The following is a 22,005-nucleotide window of genomic DNA, read 5'->3' as shown; positions in this document are numbered from 1 at the left end:
TTGACAAGGAATTGTTCATTAGCTCAGTTTTACACTTAGTAGCAACATTTTACCCATGATAAGATTTGAACAGAGTTATAATTGTTTAATCTCTGGTGCCTGTCTGAATCATACCACAAGTCTATGTTTATCATTTCTATTGATGAACACTATCAAATCCTAAATACCTTTCAAAAATAAAGTACATTTTTCTGATTATGAAAGTTATACATACTCTTAAATGCCCAAAGAAAGAAATTACAAATAACCAATAATCTCATCCAAGGAATAACTCTAAATATTTAGGAATATTTGTAATATATTTATTTGGGGAATATATATTCCTAATATATTTATACTGACATCACCCGTACGCATACAATATACATATTTAAGTTTAACTAATTAAGATCAAGCCATTTATACAACTTAATCATGCTTTTTATTCCTTAGCATTTGTACCTTTTCTTTTTAAGATTTTATTTATTTATTTTAGAGACAGAGCGGGAGGAGGAGGAGCAGAGGTAGAGGGACAAGCAGACTCTGTGCTGAGTGCAGAGCCCAACGCGGGGGTCAATCCCATGACCCTGAGATCAAGACCTGAGCCAAAATCAAGAGTCAGACGTTTAACCAACTGAGCCCTGCATTTGTACCTTTTCATACCATAAAAAAACTCTGTAAACACTTTAATAGCTGCACATTATTCCATTCCATGGATATACTGTAATTCATTTAAGCCCTGTATTACTATGGACATGGACTTTCCAATTTTTCACAATTAGAAACAAAACTATGATTGCTTTTGTATACAGGCATACATCCAAAATTCAGATTATTTCCTTATGATCAATTATAGGTCAAAAAATGTGAACAGGGGCACCTGGGGGACTCAGTCAGTTTAGCTCCATCTTGGCTGTGGAGCCTAGTTAAAAAGAAAGAAGCCAAAAAAGTAAACAAATACAAAACTTGATATAGTTCCAAAACTGCATTCCAAAAAAGTTGTACCTATTTAAAAATTATTACAAGAACAGGGGAATGTCTCCCTCATAAAATACTTGGGGAATTTTACATAATTACTTTAAAATTCTCTCATTTTTTGAAAAATGGAAAGGAGGAGAGAAGGGAATAAAAGAGAAAAACAGAAAAAGTCCACAAAAGACTGAAAATGCAACGTGGGAAGAAAACACTGAAGGAGCAATCAAGAAGAATAAAGAGTAAACTGGAAAAGATGCTAATGTAACTGTTGAAGAAGGTAATCAAACACACTGAAGGCAATAAAGGCAATAAAAAAGGACTGGTTTTATCCTAGTGATCATTAGTATTTTGGAGTTTTTGTTTAAAAAAAAGAAAGAAGTATGAGGGATAGGACTCAACATTTACATTTTCTACTCTGTTCACTGCAGGTGATTCTGATACACACTAAAATTTTCAAATCTCTGCCTATAGGGCACCTGGGTGGCTCAGTCAGTTAAGTGTCTGACTCTTGATTTCAGCTCAGGTCACGATCTCAGGGTCATGAGATTGAGCCCTGCATCAGGCTCTGCACTGAGCATGGAGCCTGCTTGAGATTCTCTCTCCCTCTCCCTCTGCCCCTTCCACTACCACCCCCCTCCCCACATGCACAAGCTCTCTCTCTAAAAATAAATAAAATAAAATCCATTATCATAACATTAGATAAAAGTGGAAAAAATGACATGATTATTTGATTAAATCCCCCAAAATCACATCTGACTTAGCACTCTTTAACTCTCAGGACATAGAACAAAAGAAAACTTTCTCCAATGCAGAGCAAACATGATTCTTAAAGATGAGATATTTTAAGTTATTTACCAAAAAAAGAATAGAACGAGGAAAGGATTCACTACTATTTGGCATTTTTCTGTACAAGAAAAAAAAGACACTAATCTTAAAAACAAAAAACATAAATTACCATTTTTATACATTATATATTTACCTGAAAAACCTAAGACAATCAGTTCTAAAACTATCAGAATCTGTAAATATAATGTACAATTAATGAATACAACATTAATGCACAACAACAATCAAAATTAATCACAATGCTGGGACATAGATGGTCCAATTTATACAGCAAAAAACTATAAAATCTCTAGGCATATTTAGTAAGAACTGTAAAAAAAAAAAAGGAAAGAAGTCAGAGGGAAATAAAAAGCAAACTATAAGCCTGTTTTTAATAAGACCTGAATAAATGAAAAGATATTCTATTGGGTTAGAAAATCTGAAAGATATTAGTTCTCCCCAACACTCCAGAAACAAGCTTAAATATACAAAGAAATTTAGAATATATTAAAAGTTGCATTTTAGGGGTGTCTGGGTGGCTGTCATTAAGCATCTGCCTTCGGCTCAGGTCATGATCCCGGGGTCCTGGGATCGAGCCCCACATCGGGCTCCCTGCTCGGCAGGAGGCCTGCTTCTCCCTCTCCCACTCCCCCTGCTTGTGTTCCCTCTCTCACTGTGTCTCTGTCAAATAAATAAATAAAATCTTTAAAAAAAGTTGCATTTTAAATCAGTGGAATATATGGTATTGGAACAAATGACTGACTTTATGTCAAAAAATACCTATCTCATACTGTACTCCACAAAAATATATCCCAAACAGATTAAAAAGTTAAATACAACAAAAAAAATGTAAAAGTATTAAAAGAAAATATTGAAGGAATAGATTTTATAACCCTGGGTGGCAGAGGCTTTCCAAACATGAAGCTTTAAACCATAAAAGCAGAGATTGACAGATTTGATGACATTCAAATAAAAAGAACCATATAGGGCAAAAAGCAACAGTAAATAGTAAAAGACAAAGATAGCCTGGGAGAAAATGTTTATAATATACATAATAAAGATATACTATGCCTACTTTACACCAGAGAGAAATGAAAAGGCAAGCCACACACAGAAAATATTCATAATGCATGTGTCTGACAAAGGACTCATGTCCAGATCATACAAAAAAATCCCTACAAATCCATAGGTAAAACACTAATAGTCTAATTTAAAAATGGGCTAGGAGCACCGGGGTGGCTCAGTTGGTTAAGCGTCTGCCTTTGGCTCAGGTCATGATCCCAGGGTCTTGGGATAGAGCACCACTCCTTCCCTCTCTTAAATAAATAATCTTTAAAAAAAATAAATAAAAATAAAAATGGGCTAAAGATGAAAACAGGCAAGAGTATTCTTGAACTTCACATGAGAATATCCAAGTGGTCAATACATATATGAAAATGTGTGATTATAACGTATTATCACACACCCTCAGAATGGCAGTGTAAACTGGTATTCCACTTTAAAACAAAAACTTATCAACAATAACCATACTATGGAAAGAGAGCAAACATCCACCAACTGATGAATGTATAAAGAAGATGTGGCGTATATACACAATGGAATATTATTCAGCCATCAAAAAGAATGAAACCTTGCCATTTGCAATGACATGGATGGAGCTAGAGTGTATTATCCTAAGCAAAATAGGTCAGAAAAAGACAAATACCATATGATTTCGTTCATATAAGCAATTTACCAACAAAACAGATAAACATAGGGGAAGAAAAAAAAAAAGAGAGAAGGAAGCAAACCATGAGACTCTTAGTGACAGAGAACAAACTGAGGGTTGATGGAGAGAGTTGGGTGGCAGACAGGCTAAGTGGGTGATGGGTATTAAGGAGGGCACTTGTTATGATGAGTACTAAGTGTTATATGTAAGTGATGAATCACTAAATTCTACTCCTGAAACCAATAATGTACTATATGTTAACTTGAATGTAAATAAAAATTTGAAAAAAAGAAATTATAACAAGAGACAAGGACACTGTGTAATTATTAAGGAGACAATCCAACAAGAAGATATAAAAATTATAGATATTTATGCATCCAAATATATTTTATGCACCCAACATATCTGAGGAGCACCCAAATACATAAAGCAGCTAATAACAAACATAAAGGAGCGAATTGACAGTAATACAGTAATAGTAAAGGACTTTAACATCCCACTTACATCAATGGACAGATCATCAAAACAGAATATCAACAAGGAAACAGTGGTTTTGAATGACACATTGACATGACAGATTTAATAGATATATACAAAGCATTCCATCAGAAAACAGCAGACTACACATTCTTTAGACCATAAAACAAGCCTCAACAAATTCAAAAAGATCAAAGTCATTCCATTCATCTTTTCTGACCACAATGCTATGAAATTAGAAATCAATCACCCCCCCCAAAAAAAAAATCTGGGAAGAGTACAGATACATGGACAGGTTAAATAATATGTTCCTAAACAATGAAAAGGACAACCAAGAAATCAAAAAGGATTATCAAAAAATACATGCAAAAAAATGAAAATGAAGACACTGTTCAAAATCTTTAGGAGGCAGCAAAAGCTGTTCTAAGAGGGAAGTTTATAGCAATATTGGCCTACCTCAAGAAGCAAGAAAAATCTCAAATAAACAACCTAACCTTATACCTAAAGGAGCCAGACAAAGAATAAACAAAACCCAAAACCAGCAGAAGGAAATAAAAATTATAACAAAAATAAATGACACAGAAATGGGGAAAAAAAAAAAAAGGACAAATCAATGAAACCAGGAGCTGGTTCTTTGAAAAGATCAACAAAATCGAAAAACCTTTAGCTAGACTCATCAAAAAAAAAAGAGGACTCAAAATCAGAAATGAAAAAGGAGAAAAACCGCCTTTCTGCCCGTGGACGCCGCAGAGTAAGCATCGTTTAAGTCTCCCCTCCCACCGCCGTCATGTCTAAGTCAGAGTCTCCCAAAGAGCCTGAACAGCTGCGGAAGCTCTTCATCGGAGGTTTGAGCTTTGAAACAACCGATGAGAGTCTGAGGAGCCATTTTGAGCAATGGGGAACGCTTACGGACTGTGTGGTAATGAGAGATCCAAACACCAAGCGCTCCAGAGGCTTTGGGTTTGTCACGTATGCCACTGTGGAGGAGGTGGATGCAGCCATGAATGCAAGGCCACACAAGGTGGATGGAAGAGTTGTGGAACCAAAGAGGGCTGTCTCAAGAGAAGATTCTCAAAGACCTGGTGCCCACTTAACTGTGAAAAAGATTTTTGTTGGTGGCATTAAAGAAGACACTGAAGAACATCACCTAAGAGATTATTTTGAACAGTATGGGAAAATTGAAGTGATCGAGATCATGACTGACCGAGGCAGTGGCAAAAAGAGAGGTTTTGCTTTTGTAACATTTGATGACCATGACTCTGTAGACAAGATTGTCATTCAAAAATACCATACTGTGAATGGCCACAACTGTGAAGTAAGGAAAGCCCTATCTAAGCAAGAGATGGCTAGTGCTTCATCCAGCCAAAGAGGTCGAAGTGGTTCTGGAAACTTTGGTGGTGGTCGTGGAGGTGGTTTTGGTGGGAATGACAACTTTGGTCGTGGAGGGAACTTCAGTGGTCGAGGTGGCTTTGGTGGCAGTCGAGGTGGTGGTGGATATGGTGGCAGTGGGGATGGCTATAACGGATTTGGTAATGATGGAAGCAACTTTGGAGGTGGCGGAAGCTATAATGATTTTGGCAATTACAACAATCAATCCTCAAATTTTGGACCCATGAAAGGAGGAAATTTTGGAGGCAGGAGCTCTGGCCCCTATGGTGGTGGAGGCCAATACTTTGCCAAACCACGAAACCAAGGTGGCTATGGTGGTTCCAGCAGCAGCAGTAGCTATGGCAGTGGCAGAAGGTTTTAATACTGCCAGGAAACAAAGCTTAGCAGGAGAGGAGAGCCAGAGAAGTGACAGGGAAGCTACAGGTTACAACAGATTTGTGAACTCAGCCAAGCACAGTGGTGGCAGGGCCTAGCTGCTACAAAGAAGACATGTTTTAGACAATACTCATGTGTATGGGCAAAAAACTCGAGGACTGTATTTGTGACTAATTGTATAACAGGTTATTTTAGTTTCTGTTCTGTGGAAAGTGTAAAGCATTCCAACAAAGGGTTTTAATGTAGATTTTTTTTTTTTGCACCCATGCTGTTGATTGCTAAATGTAATAGTCTGATCATGACGCTGAATAAATGTGTCTTTTTAAAAAAAAAAAAAAAGAAAAAGGAGAAAAACCAACACCACAGAAGTACAAAGGGTTACAACATAATTATGAAAAATTATATGCTAACAAATTGGACAAACTAGAAGAAATGAATAAATTCCTAGAAGCATATAACCTCCCAAAAAAACTCAGGAAGAAAGAGAAAGTTCAGACCGATTACCAGCAATGAAATTGAATCAGTAATGAAAAATCTCCCCACAAACAAAAGCCCGGGACCAGACAGCTTCATAGGTCAACCAAATATTTAAAGAAGAGTGAATACCTATTCTTTTCAAACTATTCCAAAAAATAAAAGAGAAAGGAAAACTTCCAAATTCATTCTAGGAGGCCTGCAGTACCCCGACACCAGGATCAGATAAAGACACAACAAAAAAAGAGAACTTCAAGCCACTATCCCTAGTGAACATAGATGCAAAAATCCCCAACAAAATAGTAGCAAACCAAATTCAAATACATTAAAAAAAAAATCATTCACCATGATCAAGAGGGATTTATTCCTGGGTTGCCAGGATGGATCAATATTCAAAAATCGATGTTAATACATATCAATAACAAAGGATAAAAACCACATGATCATCTCAATAGATGCAGAAAAAGCATTTGACAAAGTACATCAATTCATGATAAAAACCCTCAACAAGGTACATTTAGAGGGAACATACCTCTACATAATAAAGGCCATTTATGAAAAACCCACAGCTAACATCATCCTGAATGGGGAAAAACGTTTTCCCCCTAAGATCAGGAACAACACAAGGATGTCCACTCTCACCACTTTTATTCAACATAGCACTGGAAGTCTTAGCCACAGAAATCAGACAAGAAAAAGAAACAAAAAGCATCCAAATTGGTAAGGAAGAAATAAAATTTTCACTATTTGCAGATGACATGATACTATATATAGAAAACTCTAAAACCTCCACCAAAAGTTACTAGAATAAATGAATTCATTAAGATCATAGTATACAAAATCTATGTATAGAAATCCATTGCATTTCTATACACTAATAATAAAGCAACAGAAAGAGAAATTAAGAAAGTAATCCCATTTGTAATTGTACAAAAATAAGATACCTAGGAATAAATTTAACCAAGGAAGTAAAAGACCTATACTCTGAAAACTATAAAACATTGATGAAAGAAACTAAAACTGACAGAAACAAATGGAAAGATATTCCATGCTCATGGACTAGAAGAACAAATACTGTTAAAATGTCCACATTACCCAAAGCAATCTACACATTTAATGTAATCCCCATCAAAATACGACAGCATTTTTCACAGAACTAGAATAATCCAAAAATTTGTATGAAGGCACAAAAGCCTCCAAATAGCCAAAACAATCTAGAAGAAAAAAAAAAGCTGGACGTATCATAATTCCAGACTTCAAGTTATATTACAAAGCTGTAGTGATCAAAACAGTATGGTATTGGCACAAAAATAGACACACAGAACAAGAGAACAGGACAGAAAGTCCAAAACAAACACACGATTATATGGTCAATTAATCTTTGAGAAAAGAGGCAGTAATAGGCAATGGGAAAAAGATAGTCTCTTCAACAAATGGTATTGGGAAAAATGGACGGGTACATGCAAAAGAAGGAAACTGAACCACTTTCTTACACCATACACAAAGATAAACTCTAAATGGATTAAAGTCCTAAATGTGAGACCTGAGACCATAAAAATCCTAGAAGAGAGCACAGGCAGTAATTTCTCTGACACTGGCCATAGCAACATTCTTCCAGATATATCTCCTGAGGCAAGGGAAAGAAAAGCAAAAATAAACTATTGGGACTACATCAAAATAAAAAGCTTCTGGGGCGCCTGGGTGGCTCAGATGGATAAGCGTCTGCCTTCACATCAGGTCATGATCCCAGAGTCCTGGGATCGAGTCCCACATCAGGCTCCCTGCTCCTTGGGAGCCTGCTTCTCCCTCTGCCTCTCTCTCTCTGTCTCTCATGAATAAATAAATAAAAATCTTTATAAAAGGAAATGACATTTTAAAAATAAATAAATAAAAATAAAAAGCTTCTGCACAGTGAAAGGAACAATTAACAAAACTAAAAGGCAACCTATTGAATAGAAAATATTTGCAAAGGACATATCTGATAAAAAGCTAGCAAAAATACACAAAGAACTGATACAACTCAATGCCAATAAAACAAACAATCCAGTGAAAAAAACGGACAGAACACATGAACAGACATTTCTCCAGAGAAGACACAGATGGCCTACAGACAAATGAAAAGATGCTCAATATCACCATCAGGGAAATGCAAATCAAAAGTACAATGAGCTATCATCTCACACCTGTCAGAATGGTTACAATAAAAAAAAAACACAAGAAACAAGTGTTGGTGAGGATGTGGAGAAAAAGAAACCCTCATACACCTCATGTAAACTGGTGCAGCTGCTGTGGAACAGTATGGAGGTTCTTCAAAAAATTAAAAATAGAAGGGCACCTGGGTGGTCAGCAGGTTACACATTTGCCTTCGGCTCAGGTCATGATCCCAGTGTCCTGGGATTGAGACCCACATCGGGCTCCTAGCAGGGAGTCTGCTTCTCCCCTCTCTCTGCCGCTTTCCCTGCTCATTCTCTCTCTCTCACTCTCTAAAATAAATAAATAAATAATCTTTAAAAAATTAAAAATAGAACTACCCATGGGGCGTCTGGGTGGCTCAGTTGGTTAAGCGTCTGCCTTCAGCTCAGGTCATGATCCCAGGGTCCTGGGATCAAGCCCCATATCAGGCTCCCTGCTCAGCGGGAAGCCTGCTTCTCCCTCTCCCACTCCCCCTGCTTGTGTTCCTTCTCTCGCTGTGTCTCTCTCTGTCAAAAAAATAAAAAAAATTAAAAAAAAAAAAAAAAAAGAACTACCCATAAGGGCTCCTGGCTGGCTCAGTCAGAAGAACGTGTGACTCTTGATCTCAGGGTCGTGGGTTTGAGCCCCAGATTGGGTGTAGAGATTACTAAAGAAAATAAAGTTAAAAAAAAAAATAGAACTACCCTACTATCCAGTAATCACACTATGGGGTATTTACCCAAAGAATACAAAAAACACTAATTCACCCTATGTTTATTGCAACATTATTTAAAATAGCCAAATTATGGAAGCAGCCCAAGAGTCTACCAATAGATGAATGGATAAAGAAGATGTGGGTTGTTTGTGTGTGTGTGTGTGTGTGTGTGTATACATATATACATATATTCCATTATATATATGGGATATAATATAAATATATATATTCCATATATGTATATACATATATACATACATCCCATTATATATATTATATCCCATTATATATATAGAATATATATATAGAATATATATATTCTATATATATATGTAGAATACTATTCAGCCATAAAAAATAATGAAATCTTGCCATTTGCAACAACATGGATGGAGCTAGAGTATAAGACTAAGCAAAATAAGTCAATCAGAGAAAGACAAATACCATATGATTTCACTCATATGTGGAATTTCAGAAAAAAAAGCAAATGGACAAAGAAAAAAAGACAAACCAAGAAAGAGACTCTTAATTGTAGAGAATAAACTGATGGTTATGTGCGCAAGGGCATGGGGTGGGGGAATAGGTAAAACAAGTGATGGAGATTAGAGTACACTTACGATGAACACTCAGTAATGTATATTATTGTTGAATTACTATATCATACACCTGAAACTAATACAACACTGTATGTTAACTATACTGGAATTAAAATTAAAAACTTAATAAAAATGAAAAAAAGAATATGGAGAAATAAGTAATGTCATACACTATCTTTTAGATTTGGTACAACCTTTCTGGCTAGCAAATTTGCAATATCCATTAGTATCTTATATAGGTATATTGCAATCTCACTTCTAGGAACAAAGAATGTTCACTGTAGTTTATTTGCGTCAGCCAAAATACTGAAGCATTTAAATGTCCACCAGTTGGGTAAGTAGCTAATTTATGTTATACCCAAATAATGAATACTACGCAGCCACTAAAAAAGAATATCTGAACTGATAAAGAATGACCTATGATGTCATGTTAGGTGAAAAAAGTTACAATCAATATATACTGTGGGACCTCATTAGCATAGAATACAACCAAAATCCACTATGTGTATACAAATATATAATTTACATATTTCTAAATTTATAAATATGAATAAATATTTACAAAGGACACATTATTTACATATAAAGAGAAAAGTCTGGAAAGGCACATATCAAAATGTTTATAAATTACCTCTAGGTAATAAGACTTTTAATGAGCAACATTTTTTTTATATACTTCTGTAATGTTTGAACATATTAAAGCAAGCATATATTACTTTTATAACTAACAAAATGACTAACAGCAGCAACAAAATAATTTTCTATTTTCTTTAATGTTCATACCTGCAAGGCCTTTTCTTTCTCATTTGTCAGTTCCTGGGAATGTTTATTTGACAGTGCAGCTGTATGTGATGCCCATTCATTCTGCAACTTATCTAATTCTTGGATTTTTTCTGATAATGTCTGTATTAGAGTTCAACACAAAATATTAAGACAGTCTTGTGAATGTTATTAGCTTAGAACATGGCAATATTTACAAAGGATATTAAAGAAAAGGAATCACAGCTTTCCAAAATACTCAAAGCCTTTTCCTACACAGATTTTTTTTTTAATTTGAGGAAATCAAGATTAGAATAAAAGAATTTTAGAGCTAACATGGCCCAGAAGTCAAGCTTAACTATCTTTAACCTTTTAGTTAAATCTGGCTCTTCACTACCTAATCCTCTCCTCTGACATTAAGAAATAAAGCAACCCAGGGTAGGGCAAGTCAGTTATATGGAGTGGTTCACTTATACATATCAAACCTAGTAACATAGATTTCCTAGATGGGCTATGTTGTACAGGACAATTTCTGCCTGAAGCCATGCCACTTATCAGATGTGGTCTTCAGTTTCAAGAACTAAGGGCAAAAAGGTAGTAGCTATGACTGAAATGATAATAAGCCTATCAGAATAAGTCATTAACACAGGTATAGAAGGGAAAGGTTTAGAAGATATGAAATGAAACATCATTTTAGACAGGAGTGAGGTGAATAAAAGAGCAAAGAACTAACATGTGACAGGTACTATATATTATTTAATGAAGACCTGAAAGGAATGTGTTTTATATTGAAGGTAACAGAAACATTTGGATGGAATCAACTATCAGAGAAAGCAATCAGATTAAGATAATTTGCTGATAGGGGAAAGGTGGCAAAAAGGAGAGGGAATTCAAAGGAACATGCTTTAAAAAAATAATACACAAAAGCCTGGATAGGATTCGAGAAGCAATTCAGAGCCAGTGTTTGGAGGAATCACAAAAACAAAATGAAATCTGAATTACCTTTTGTGTGAAATTCAGTTGCCTAGTAACATCATCTAGTGATTGCATCAATGATAATTTTTCTTCCTATTTATAAAAACAATAAAATTATGCAGTTTACAATTTAATCATCTGTAGCTGTGCTACTCAAAGTATAGCATCAGCATCACCCTGAGAGTTTGCTAAAAAATGCAGAATTTTGGGTTCCACTTCAGACCTTCTGATTCACAATCAGAATGAGGAAGATCTCTAGAGGATTTGTATACCATTAAAATCTGAGATGCACTAATCTATAGCATTTGACTAAAAAGTCTTTATGAAAACTATGAAGAGGCATCCTAATGTTGTTTTCTTGCTCCATAAACCATATAAAATTATAGAGCACCTTTGTAATTCTCAAGACACTTTCATATCTTTTTCCTCATTTGAGACAGATGTAATAGGGTAGTAGGTATTTCCATACTTATCTATCAGCTGATAAAACAATGATAAAACAGTTTAAGTGACCTATCCAGATTACAGAAAATTAATAAAAGCCATGGGACCTAGTTTTTTAATTTTTGGCCCAGTTCTACCCTCACTGTATCTTGATTAAATGGAAAAAAAAAATAAAGTAAAAATAAATTCCTTACATATTATAAAAACTTACTAGACATCTTTAACAATACTTTATTCTGAAAACAAAAATAGCACTATAACTCCTCAGTGACTTATCAGAGACTTTTGGTACTTATTTTTAAAAGAATAACTTAAATTTAAATCTTACCTTGCTACATTTCAAACAGCCAGCTAAAAACTTCTTTATTTCCACATCATTTCCAGGTAAAAGTTTTAGCGAGAGGTGTGTAAGATGCTTAAAAGGATTTGTCTCTACCACATTTAAAAAGGCAGGTGAGTTATCCAAAAGAGGTGCTGGACAAACTAACTGTAGCAAAAACCTTTGAAAAGAAAGTGTCACAATATAACAACACTTATGAGATAGTGAAATTCTCCCACTGAATCATAAGCTCCAGTGAATCACTGATGCTTAGAAGCATTGGGAAAGAAGGCATATTGGAATCCCAGGGGCCAATATAAAAGGACTCCCAATGGTAAAACTGGATAAACTAAGAGTAAAATGGAAAAATTGAGCAAGAAATAGAAAAAGGATTCACTGAAATACAGTGAATATACAAATGTCCATGAGTTCACAATGAAAGACACAGTAGAAAAATAAAAAAACCGAAAACCGATAGAAAACACAAAGGTAACTAGAGTAACAACTCCTTATTCTAAACATTGACAATTTAAAAGAATTAAGCATTTATCCTTTCCTTTCCATAGTAATCAAATAGCCCAAACTGATGAGGAAAAGTTCTTCTTTATAAAAGAATTATACCTAATAAATATAAAAAGAATGACAGAATTAGACACGCATAACTTTGTAGTTCCTAACGAAATAATTGATTCAAACAACAATCATCAATTGATGAACCCAATAGATAAAAGGTTAGTGAACTTTACAATGAAAGGATCAGGCTTTAGCATCACACAAACATGAATATACACATATAAACACAAAATCTTATTCCTCTTATCCAAGTTCATTATAAAATCATATACTTGATGCTGTTAAATATTTCAGATAGCTTTAATGACTCTGTCAAGACATGAAAATTAAGGGGTAAATATTCTGATTTTAACCATGATTCCTTAAAATTTGATATTTAATAGCCCTAAACCCAGTTAAAAATAGACAGGAGTACTTACAACACATAGAAAATATTTTGCCATCAATTTGTCTTACAAAGAAGAGTTTCTCTTGAGAGAATTTTAATGACGTAGTGCTCTTATGAGACTTACCTTGGAATTTCTTTGGCATGTTCTTGAGTACATTGCTGAAGGAGATCTATAAATTTTTGTGGGAAAGCTAAGAAGTCTACCAAAAGGCCTTGCTGGAATTTTAAGCTATACAGAAAAAAGAGATTTTTTAAAAATTTAATTACTATCTTTAATTAAAACCCTAAAATATTCTTTTTTTATTTACCAAATATCCACTATAATCAAGAACTAGAGAACTGTTTTTAAGAATTTATTCAATGGGAGGGAAAAGGTCAATATATTTAGCTAAAGCTCCAAATCTGAGCTGTTTTAAGCAGAATTCTGATAAGCTATGAAATATTTACTTTCAAAAACATCCCGAATAATTATAGTATAAGCAGTCCAGTATTCTCAAAATACCTAAATGTTCCTAATAGGCTGCATTTCAAAGAGAATACTACCAATACATCAATAAAATTTATTTCCTAGATTAAATATAAAAACGGAAAAATAAATTTAGTTACCTCTGAAAATCTTCCTCAGATATAACAAGGTTATACAGAAAAAATGGATCAGTATCATCAGTCAGACGGATAACTAAATCCTAAAAGAAAGATTGTTATTTTTTAATGTTTTCAATAGATCAGTCTTTTAGAGTAATTTCTTCCTTCTTAGAAGTGAAATTATCCAGTAACAACAATGTATCACCAATATACTTCAGATGACTTTGTTTTCTGGTGCAGCTGGGTTTTCATTAGTCTTTAAGAGACTTAAGAATCTTAAACAGGAGTAGATACTCTGTTCCTTGAGAGCCATGTGGGGGTCTATAAAAACTAGTTAAATGGTAGGAGTTGCAAGTTGAGGAATACCATCCTATTAGAGGCTTAGGAAAACTGAGAACCAGTCCTTGCTGCACTATAGCATGATAAAAACATTCTACCACTGACCACATCATATTCAATTATATTTTCAGTTTCCCGTAAGTTAATTGTCTGATATTTCAAAAGTGGCAATATATCAGCTGAAATGACAAGCAATCATGTATCCTAGAAAAGGAGCATTTTTCTCTCGGGCAGAAGACAGGGGTATCAAGTAACATGTTGCCAGGGCTTCTTTCTAAGGGCCTATTCTCTCCTACTCCAGGTGGCCAGTGACATGGAACTCAATCTGTTTTCAGTTTTACATTAAGTGAATATCTTTCATAAAGACCATTTTCTACATAAATTTACAGTATGGCAGAACATGACAGCAGCTAATGCTGACAGAGAAGTACACAGAAATTACGTACCAAAGTACGTATCAGAACACTGATATAAAGAAAACAGGCATAGCAACAAGATGACGGAGGCCTAACAGAAGAACGAATCAGCATTCAGGTTGAGAATAAGCTTCCACCTTGAAATAAAATCTACTCGTGGCTACTGAGGAACTGCTAGGGTCCTAGAAAAATCTAAACCACTTATGGGTAGAGCTAGAAAATGAAGAGGTATAACAGACCTAAGGAATAACATGTAAAAAATGTAACATATAATCTCTACTCCAGAAAATTAGCAATCTAGGTATTTGCTCTGACTCAGAATGTCCTGCCTAAAGGCAGCTTCTACAGAAGTACTTCTTGAAATTCACCCCAAGATGCTATAAAAAAACTGAAGCTACTACTAATAGTACAAGGTTCTTGAATGTCATGTTTAGGGAAAGCTATGACACAGAGAAAACAGATGCTGTATTTCTTAGTCATCTTGTCTGTATCAATATCACTAATGACTCATACTTATGAAGATCATATAGGACTGATGCTCTAAATGCCTCCCTTCAAAAGGCAAAGATTCAAAAATATCTCCCTGCAGCGCTTCAACTCATTCTATCCTCACATGTACAACATGAAATGCCAATTCTACAGGGTAGCAATATATATCCTAGCAACGTATAAGTGCATTGGGCAAACCTAACCCCCAATTCTCCCAATCCCCAATCCTTCCTGTATGCTTTAGAAACAGATGATATAGGGGCACCTGGGTGGCTCAGTCAGTGGAGCATCTAACTCTTGATTTTGGCTCAGGTCATAATTTCAGGGTTGTGAGTGCAAGCCCTGAGTTGGGCATGCTCACCGAGGAGTCTGCTTGAGACTCTCTCTCTCTCCCCCTCTGCCCCTTCCCCCCACACACACTCCTAACCCCCCTCAAATAAATAAATAAAATCTTAAAAAAAAAAAGAAGAAGAAAGAAACATTATGGTATAATAATCTCTCAGTTGTTGTCCTAGTAGATTCTATCAGCCCAGATTTGCAAGTTACAAACTGGCCCAAAACTAAAAAGCAAGCTGGTGTAACAAAAGATCTCACATTCTTAAAGAACAAAAATAATTATAACGCATAGAAATTCCATTTCAAAAAAAATGAAAATATTTCAAAAGAAATTAATACCAACCTTTCTGTGAACTGGATTGGAAACTGATTGTAGTTCAATGCTCACTCTAACATTCACTCTCCTATATGAAAAGATATACCCAATTGTCAGAAACAATCATGAGTTAGCACTGTCATTTGTATCAGCTGAAGTTTTCAGTCTTAAGCTGCAAGATTGTGCACAGGTGTTCCCTAAGTTATGAAAGGATATTTGGGAAGCATACCAGTTTTGAAGTTTAAGTTTCTGTTCTTCCACTAGTAACTAATCAGGTTTTTAACCAGAGATTATATTTTTCTCTCCTGTAAAATGGGACTGTTGTGAGAATTAAATGAGATAAACAATGTGGAATTCCCATTACTAGTCTGGAATATAACCTACTGCCCGGATTCTAAAATAGCATCTACTGAAAGCCAAACAAACCATCAATAACAACTTTCCACATTAAAAATAATTACCAATTCAAATGATCAAATTGATTTATGAGATTCCATTTGAAAAACTTAAAATGTGAAGCAGTATTGGAATACATGGAATGTTTACAATCCAGGAAGTAAGATAACACATTCCCCTCCCTTATACATACACAAAATCCACCAACTACATCTGCTCAATATAGTCCTTGTGCAATACCTTGTATGTCAGTTTATTATCCACCTTAACCTAGAGTAACTCTAAACTCCAAAAGAAATCATAGCTTTCCACATTCTCTACTGCATCTTAGAGAATTCAGTATCAGACAGAGGCATATAAATCAAGGTGCTCATAACCATTAATTAAACTGAGCAAAGATGTTTAAATGATCAAGGAAATAAAGGGAAAAATTGGTGAAAAAACATCTCTGCACAAAAGTTCTATATTCTGCTAGAATTAAAAAACAATGGTCTTTCCCTGATGTGTAGGAAACAAAAGTAAACAAATAGAATTTGTTCAATTTTAAGCTATTCTTAAACATCTTAAGATGTGTTTTAAATTTTTCCCACATTCTGTTACTTATCTACTGCAGAAGTAAAAAGTATAGACCTAGCAACCAAGCGTTGGAAAAATTAGGTAATAGTTGAGCAAAGCCAGATTCAATTGTCCAGATTTTTTTATGCTACAACTTAAAATTTTTATTTTGGCTTTTTATGTCATTTTAGTTAAATTTCCTATTGAACATATGATTGGATGCTAAATCTTAGCATGATGAGGTTACCAGATGATAAGGTTACCATAACTTCTGTTATCTGAAAAAGAACAAGCAGCACTGGCAAATACCACAGAAAGGAAGAATTTTTTTTTTTTTAAAGATTTTATTTATTTATTTATTTGACAGAGAGAGAGAGACAGCGAGAGAGGGAACACAAGCAGGTGGAGTGGGAGAGGGAGAAGCAGGCTTCCTGCTGAGCAGGGAGCCCGATGGAGGGCTCGATCCCAACAGCCTGGGATCATGACTCGAGCCGAAGGCAGACGCTTAACGACTGAGCCACCCAGGCGTCCCCAGGAAGAATCAATTTTATTTTATTTTTTTAAGATTTTATTTATTTCTTTGACAGAGAGAGAGACAGCAAGGGGGAGTGGGAAAGGGAGAAGCAGGCTTCCCGCCAAGCAGGGAGCTGGATGTGGGGATCGATCCCAGCACCCTGAGGTCATGACCTGAGACGAAGGCAGTCGCTTAACCAACTGAGCCACCCAGGCACCTCCAAGAAGAATTATTTTTAGAACAAGAAAATGTTTTTCTATTTTTCTATTATCTAGCGTAATATATGTGAAACAGATTAGATTTCTACTCTAACTCTACTTAAATGACATATTCTTGGGACACCTGGGTAGCTCAGTCGGTTAAGCCTTAGGCTTAGGTCATGATCCCAGGGTCCTCGGATCTAGTCCCTCTCCCACTCCCCCTGCTTGTGCACATGTGCTTTTGCTCTCTCCTCTGGCAAATAAATAAAATCTTTAAAAAAAAAAAATTAAGTATTCTTGGGGGAAAAAAACTTTTAATTTCCTAATTTGTACGATAAGTGAATTGAGTTAGGTTTGTGAGGACATTTTCAGATCTACATTGTCATTATGTTTGGTTTTTGTCTTGAAGTTTTTTCTAAAACATACTGCCACAGGGGATGTGACACTGCAGTAGATAACTTTTTATGGTAACATACATTTTTTTTTTACTTTAAATTTTTTATTGTTATGTTAATCGGCATACATTACATCATTAGTTTTTGATGTAGTGTTCCATGATTCATTGTTTGTGCATAACACCCAGTGCTCCACGCAGAATGTGCCCTCTTTAATACCCATCACCAGGCTAACCCATCCCCCCACCCCCTCCCCTCTAGAACCCTCAGTTTGTTTCTCAGAGTCCATCGTCTTTCATGGTTCGTCTCCCCCTCCGATTTACTCCCCTTCATTCTTCTCCTGCTATCTTTTTTTTTTTCTTAACATATATTGCATTATCTGTTTCAGAGGTACAGATCTGTGATTCAACAGTCTTGCACAATTCACAGCGCTCACCATAGCACATACCCTCCCCAATGTCTACATACGCTTTCATGTCATACTTGATAAATTTGTTTTAAAAAAAATCAAGAAGTCATTTAGCAAAGTATTCTTTAGATTGTACCGGAAGAATCACATTAATAAATTTAAGAAGCATATTAATGATATTGTTGCATATATTCCAAATGTCTATAATGCATTAGTCTTGGGAGAAAAAGAGAGGAGGAAAGGCCCATAGATTAAACCTCTCCCTCCTGCCCCAAAGTATATCGTAGAAAAACCTGAGCTTTCAGAAAATATAGTATCTGAAATCACAATCTTATTTTCTCCATTATAACGGTTGTCATAGGAAAAATATAAAATAAAAAAACTCATAAAAAATGCTATTTCTGAAAATAAATGTCATACTCTGAACAATGCATAAATTCACATAACATCCTCCCTACCAGTTAGATTTGGCATTAGCAGAACTGGATTCTAGCCCACCTCCACCACCTAGAAGCTGTGACCTGAACCTTTCAATTCAAACAAATAAAAGCTACTCTAAGCCACGAAGTATGCTGGATACTAGGGATACAAACAGAAATAAACATGGTCCATGTCCTCAAATCAGATTAAATGACTCTATCCAGACTTGCTTCTGATTGTATTTTAGTGCTTCAAGAGAAGGAAGGGAAGGGTTACTAACACTGAGCACCCACACTACTGAGTATCTACCGGGTGCTTTACATATACCTTATTTAACAACAATCTTCCTAAGTAAATAGTTACGTCTGTCTTACAAAGGAAGAACCTGAGGTGCACAGTTACAAACTTGGTTAAAGTCACCTTACAGAGCCCAAATTAGAACTCAGACCTTTCACTTACACTATGTTATCTAATAAATGAATAGGGCAATTAATTTCAACTTGGGCAACTTTGAAAAGGTCCTTACAGTGAAGGGATTGAAGACAGACCTTGAAGGTTATGGGGAAAAAAAAGGCACTTGAGGCAGGAAGAAGAGCAGGAATAAAAGTATGGTATTGAGAGAGTATCAGGTACATTCAAGGGATAAGTAGTCTTGTATGACTAGTATATGGGAAAAAGAAATTCTAAAACAAAAATGAAAAAAGAGGTTGGTGTCAAACCATGGGCTTCAAAATTCTGCATTCTTCCCTCCAGAGTTCTCTGAGGGAGAGCTTCCACTGAAGTTCCTTCTTCTTTATGACTTTAGTATATTGATGTCACTCCACGCATTCATCACACTTTAATAATTGTTTAGTGAATGCTTATTGTGCTTCAGGCACTGTTCTAAGCACTTTGTATGTTATTAGCTGATTTCATGCTCCTAATTATCCCATGAGGCAGGTACTTTTATAAGCATTAATTTAAAGATGAGACACAAAGAAAAAAATGTACAAAATCAGTGACAGAAATGGGATTTAAACCCAGATAATCTGGCTCCAGACCCTGAACTCTTAACCTGTGCTATGCTGCCTCTCCACAAAGATTTTTTCGTTTCCCCTATTAAAGTGTGAGTTCCTTAAGGCCCAGAATGAAAATTGTTTTTGTTGTTGTTGTCAGGAGGCAGGGAAATAAAGAGAGAGAAAGCCAGACAATCTCAGCACGTAGGATAATTCCTGGTACACAGTATGTATTCATAAATATTTGCTGAGCTGAACTGGTCTTGAATATTTAACTAAAGCCTAGACTGCTTTCCCTATGGGTCAGGGGCCAGCATATTTTCTGCAAAGGGCCAGACAGTAAATACTTTAGGCTTTGCAGGCCATAAGGTCTCTGTCACAATTATTCATGTCTGCCTTTATGGCACAAAAACAGCCAGACAATTCTTAAATGAGAATGGCTGTGTTCCAATAAAACTTTACTTAAACAGGCAGAAGGCCACCTGGCCCATGGGCCCGCTTGCTGATCCCTGCTACAGGTGACAGAAATATACCAAAGGTTTCTAAACAAGAGTAAAAAGGTTGACAATGTGTTTTAAGATAACTGTGATGGCAATATAATGAAATGGAGAAGAACTAGGAGTTCCAATATTGGAATAAGAAATGATGCTCCCCCCCTTTATATTTCTATAATTATTCTAGAACACTGCTGTCCAACAGAGATACAATGGAGGCCACAAATATGAGCCAAATATGTAATTTCAAATTTTCTAAAATTTTCATTAAAAAAATTAAAAGGAACAGGTAAATTAATTGTAATTTTTCTTGAATATATCCAATGTCAAATATAAATTTCCCAAGTTTACGATATACAGAATATATTTATTAACATTTGTTGTTAGTAATTTATACCCAACATTATACATATTCAATATATCCAAAATAGTGTCATCTTTACAATCAACATAAAAATAGAGATATTTTACATTCTTTTTCCTAGTAAGTCTTCAAAACTCAATGCGCATTTTGCTCTTACCACACGTCAATCCGAATTAGCTCCATTTCAGAAGTCCGATAACCATATGTGACTCTCATACTGGACAGCACAAAAGAACTCAAATACCCTACAGTATCTCCACATGCAGCTGCTAGCTTTGGTATCATCTCCTTGCCTGGCCTGCGGATTGATGTGAGACCTAATTCTGAACTATGTACTAGCTACACATTACTCAATAAAGCAATGCCTTCATTTTTAACGTCACATTTCCACACCTTATTAGTTTCCACAGACATTTTCAGACTTGATCCTCATATTATGTACGTAGCACCTTATGCCAGTTTTACAAATGAGGAAACAAGGTTAAGAGTCAGCTACTGAGCGGCGGAAAGGAGACAAAATCAAAACCTCCTGACTTCCGTTCAAATCTGTTAAGCCCCCACTTTTGTCAAAGTCATAATTTTGTGTTTTTATGCGAGACTGGCCTTTATTTCCTCCTCCACTGGACTGTAAACCCCACGAAAACAAGGACTGTTCTTCCTCACCACTATATCCCCAGTACCCAGCAAGGTGTTCTGCCATAAGCAATATTTGTTAAATGAATGAATGAAATTTATCATTTCCTCTACTGTTTTTAGTCGATACTAATAATAAACGTAACTTATTTTTAGTAACTAATGTAAAGGCACTACACCATAAAAACTTTTTTAAGCTGAAGCTTAAATTTACTTCCAATATAATTCAAAGAAGAGCGAAAAAAGGGCTGGGAGCCAAGGCCAGAGTTCTTGCGCCGGCCCTGCCGTGAACTTGTTCGGAGTTCTCGTGTAAATTACTTCACTTCTCCCGACAAATTAACTTTCTCTGTCAAAAAGAAAGAGTAGGACTATAATCTCCACGATTCCGTTCAGAACTAAAAAAAAAAAAAAATTTTTTTTTTTTTTTTTTTGAAATTAACTTTTGCTGTTTGCTTATACTCTCCCTCCTGTGCCCTTCCGCAACCGCCAACTTGGTGAGAGAGGTAACATTAGGTTCCAAGTGGGACTCTCTCTCTCTCTGCGTCCCGGGACGCCGGCCACACACCCAGCCGCAAACCGGTGTCCACTGGCCAGAGCCGCCATCTTCCCCCTCCCCCCGCCTTGGCCGGACCCCAACCGCCACCCACGGGTACGGGGTAACGCGGAACCTCACCTCTCCTCACAGTCTTTGCATTTCACCTGCAGCGGGACTAGCTCCTGGAACAGAACCTGGCTCATGTTGGTCCGCTGCCCCTGCCAGTAAGCGGAAAAGTCCAGCAGGCCCAGCCCACGGAACTAGCCTAAAGGAATCCGGGTCCTGCTAAAATTTGAGTTTGGCGCTCGGCTTCCGCTGAGGAGGCGGGGAAACAGAAACAGAGGGAAGGCGGGGGAGATTTGAACCTCCTCAGCCACCATCAGTTTCTTCCGGTTTTGCAGAGGATGGGGAGGCAGTTCCGGGCATTAACCTGCGTGGCTGGACGCGCGGCAGCCATATTTGTTAAGGGAA

General features: G+C 36.0%; 1 protein-coding gene across 1 annotated transcript in view; it reads right to left on the bottom strand.

Moving 5' to 3' along the window:
* SASS6 (SAS-6 centriolar assembly protein) overlaps nt 1-21,886 on the bottom strand; it is a 52,336-nt gene extending 30,450 nt beyond the window's left edge. The window contains exons 1-7 of the mRNA XM_025872276.2: nt 21,673-21,886; nt 15,652-15,712; nt 13,750-13,829; nt 13,268-13,372; nt 12,192-12,363; nt 11,447-11,512; nt 10,469-10,588 (exon numbers count right to left, since the gene is read on the bottom strand). Of these exons, the coding sequence (XP_025728061.1) occupies nt 10,469-10,588; nt 11,447-11,512; nt 12,192-12,363; nt 13,268-13,372; nt 13,750-13,829; nt 15,652-15,712; nt 21,673-21,737 (669 nt within the window). The 5' untranslated portion in view covers nt 21,738-21,886. The remainder of the gene's footprint in view (nt 1-10,468; nt 10,589-11,446; nt 11,513-12,191; nt 12,364-13,267; nt 13,373-13,749; nt 13,830-15,651; nt 15,713-21,672) is intronic.
* Between the last annotated feature and the right edge of the window lie 119 nt (nt 21,887-22,005).

The sequence above is a fragment of the Callorhinus ursinus genome, unplaced genomic scaffold (genome assembly GCF_003265705.2).
Source record: "Callorhinus ursinus isolate GAN/ISIS: 27379988/994484 unplaced genomic scaffold, GSC_fseal_2.0 scaffold9, whole genome shotgun sequence".
Taxonomy (NCBI): Eukaryota; Metazoa; Chordata; class Mammalia; order Carnivora; family Otariidae; genus Callorhinus; species Callorhinus ursinus.
Note: the sequence above shows the minus strand (reverse complement) of the source record. Positions and strands in the feature narration are given on the sequence as shown.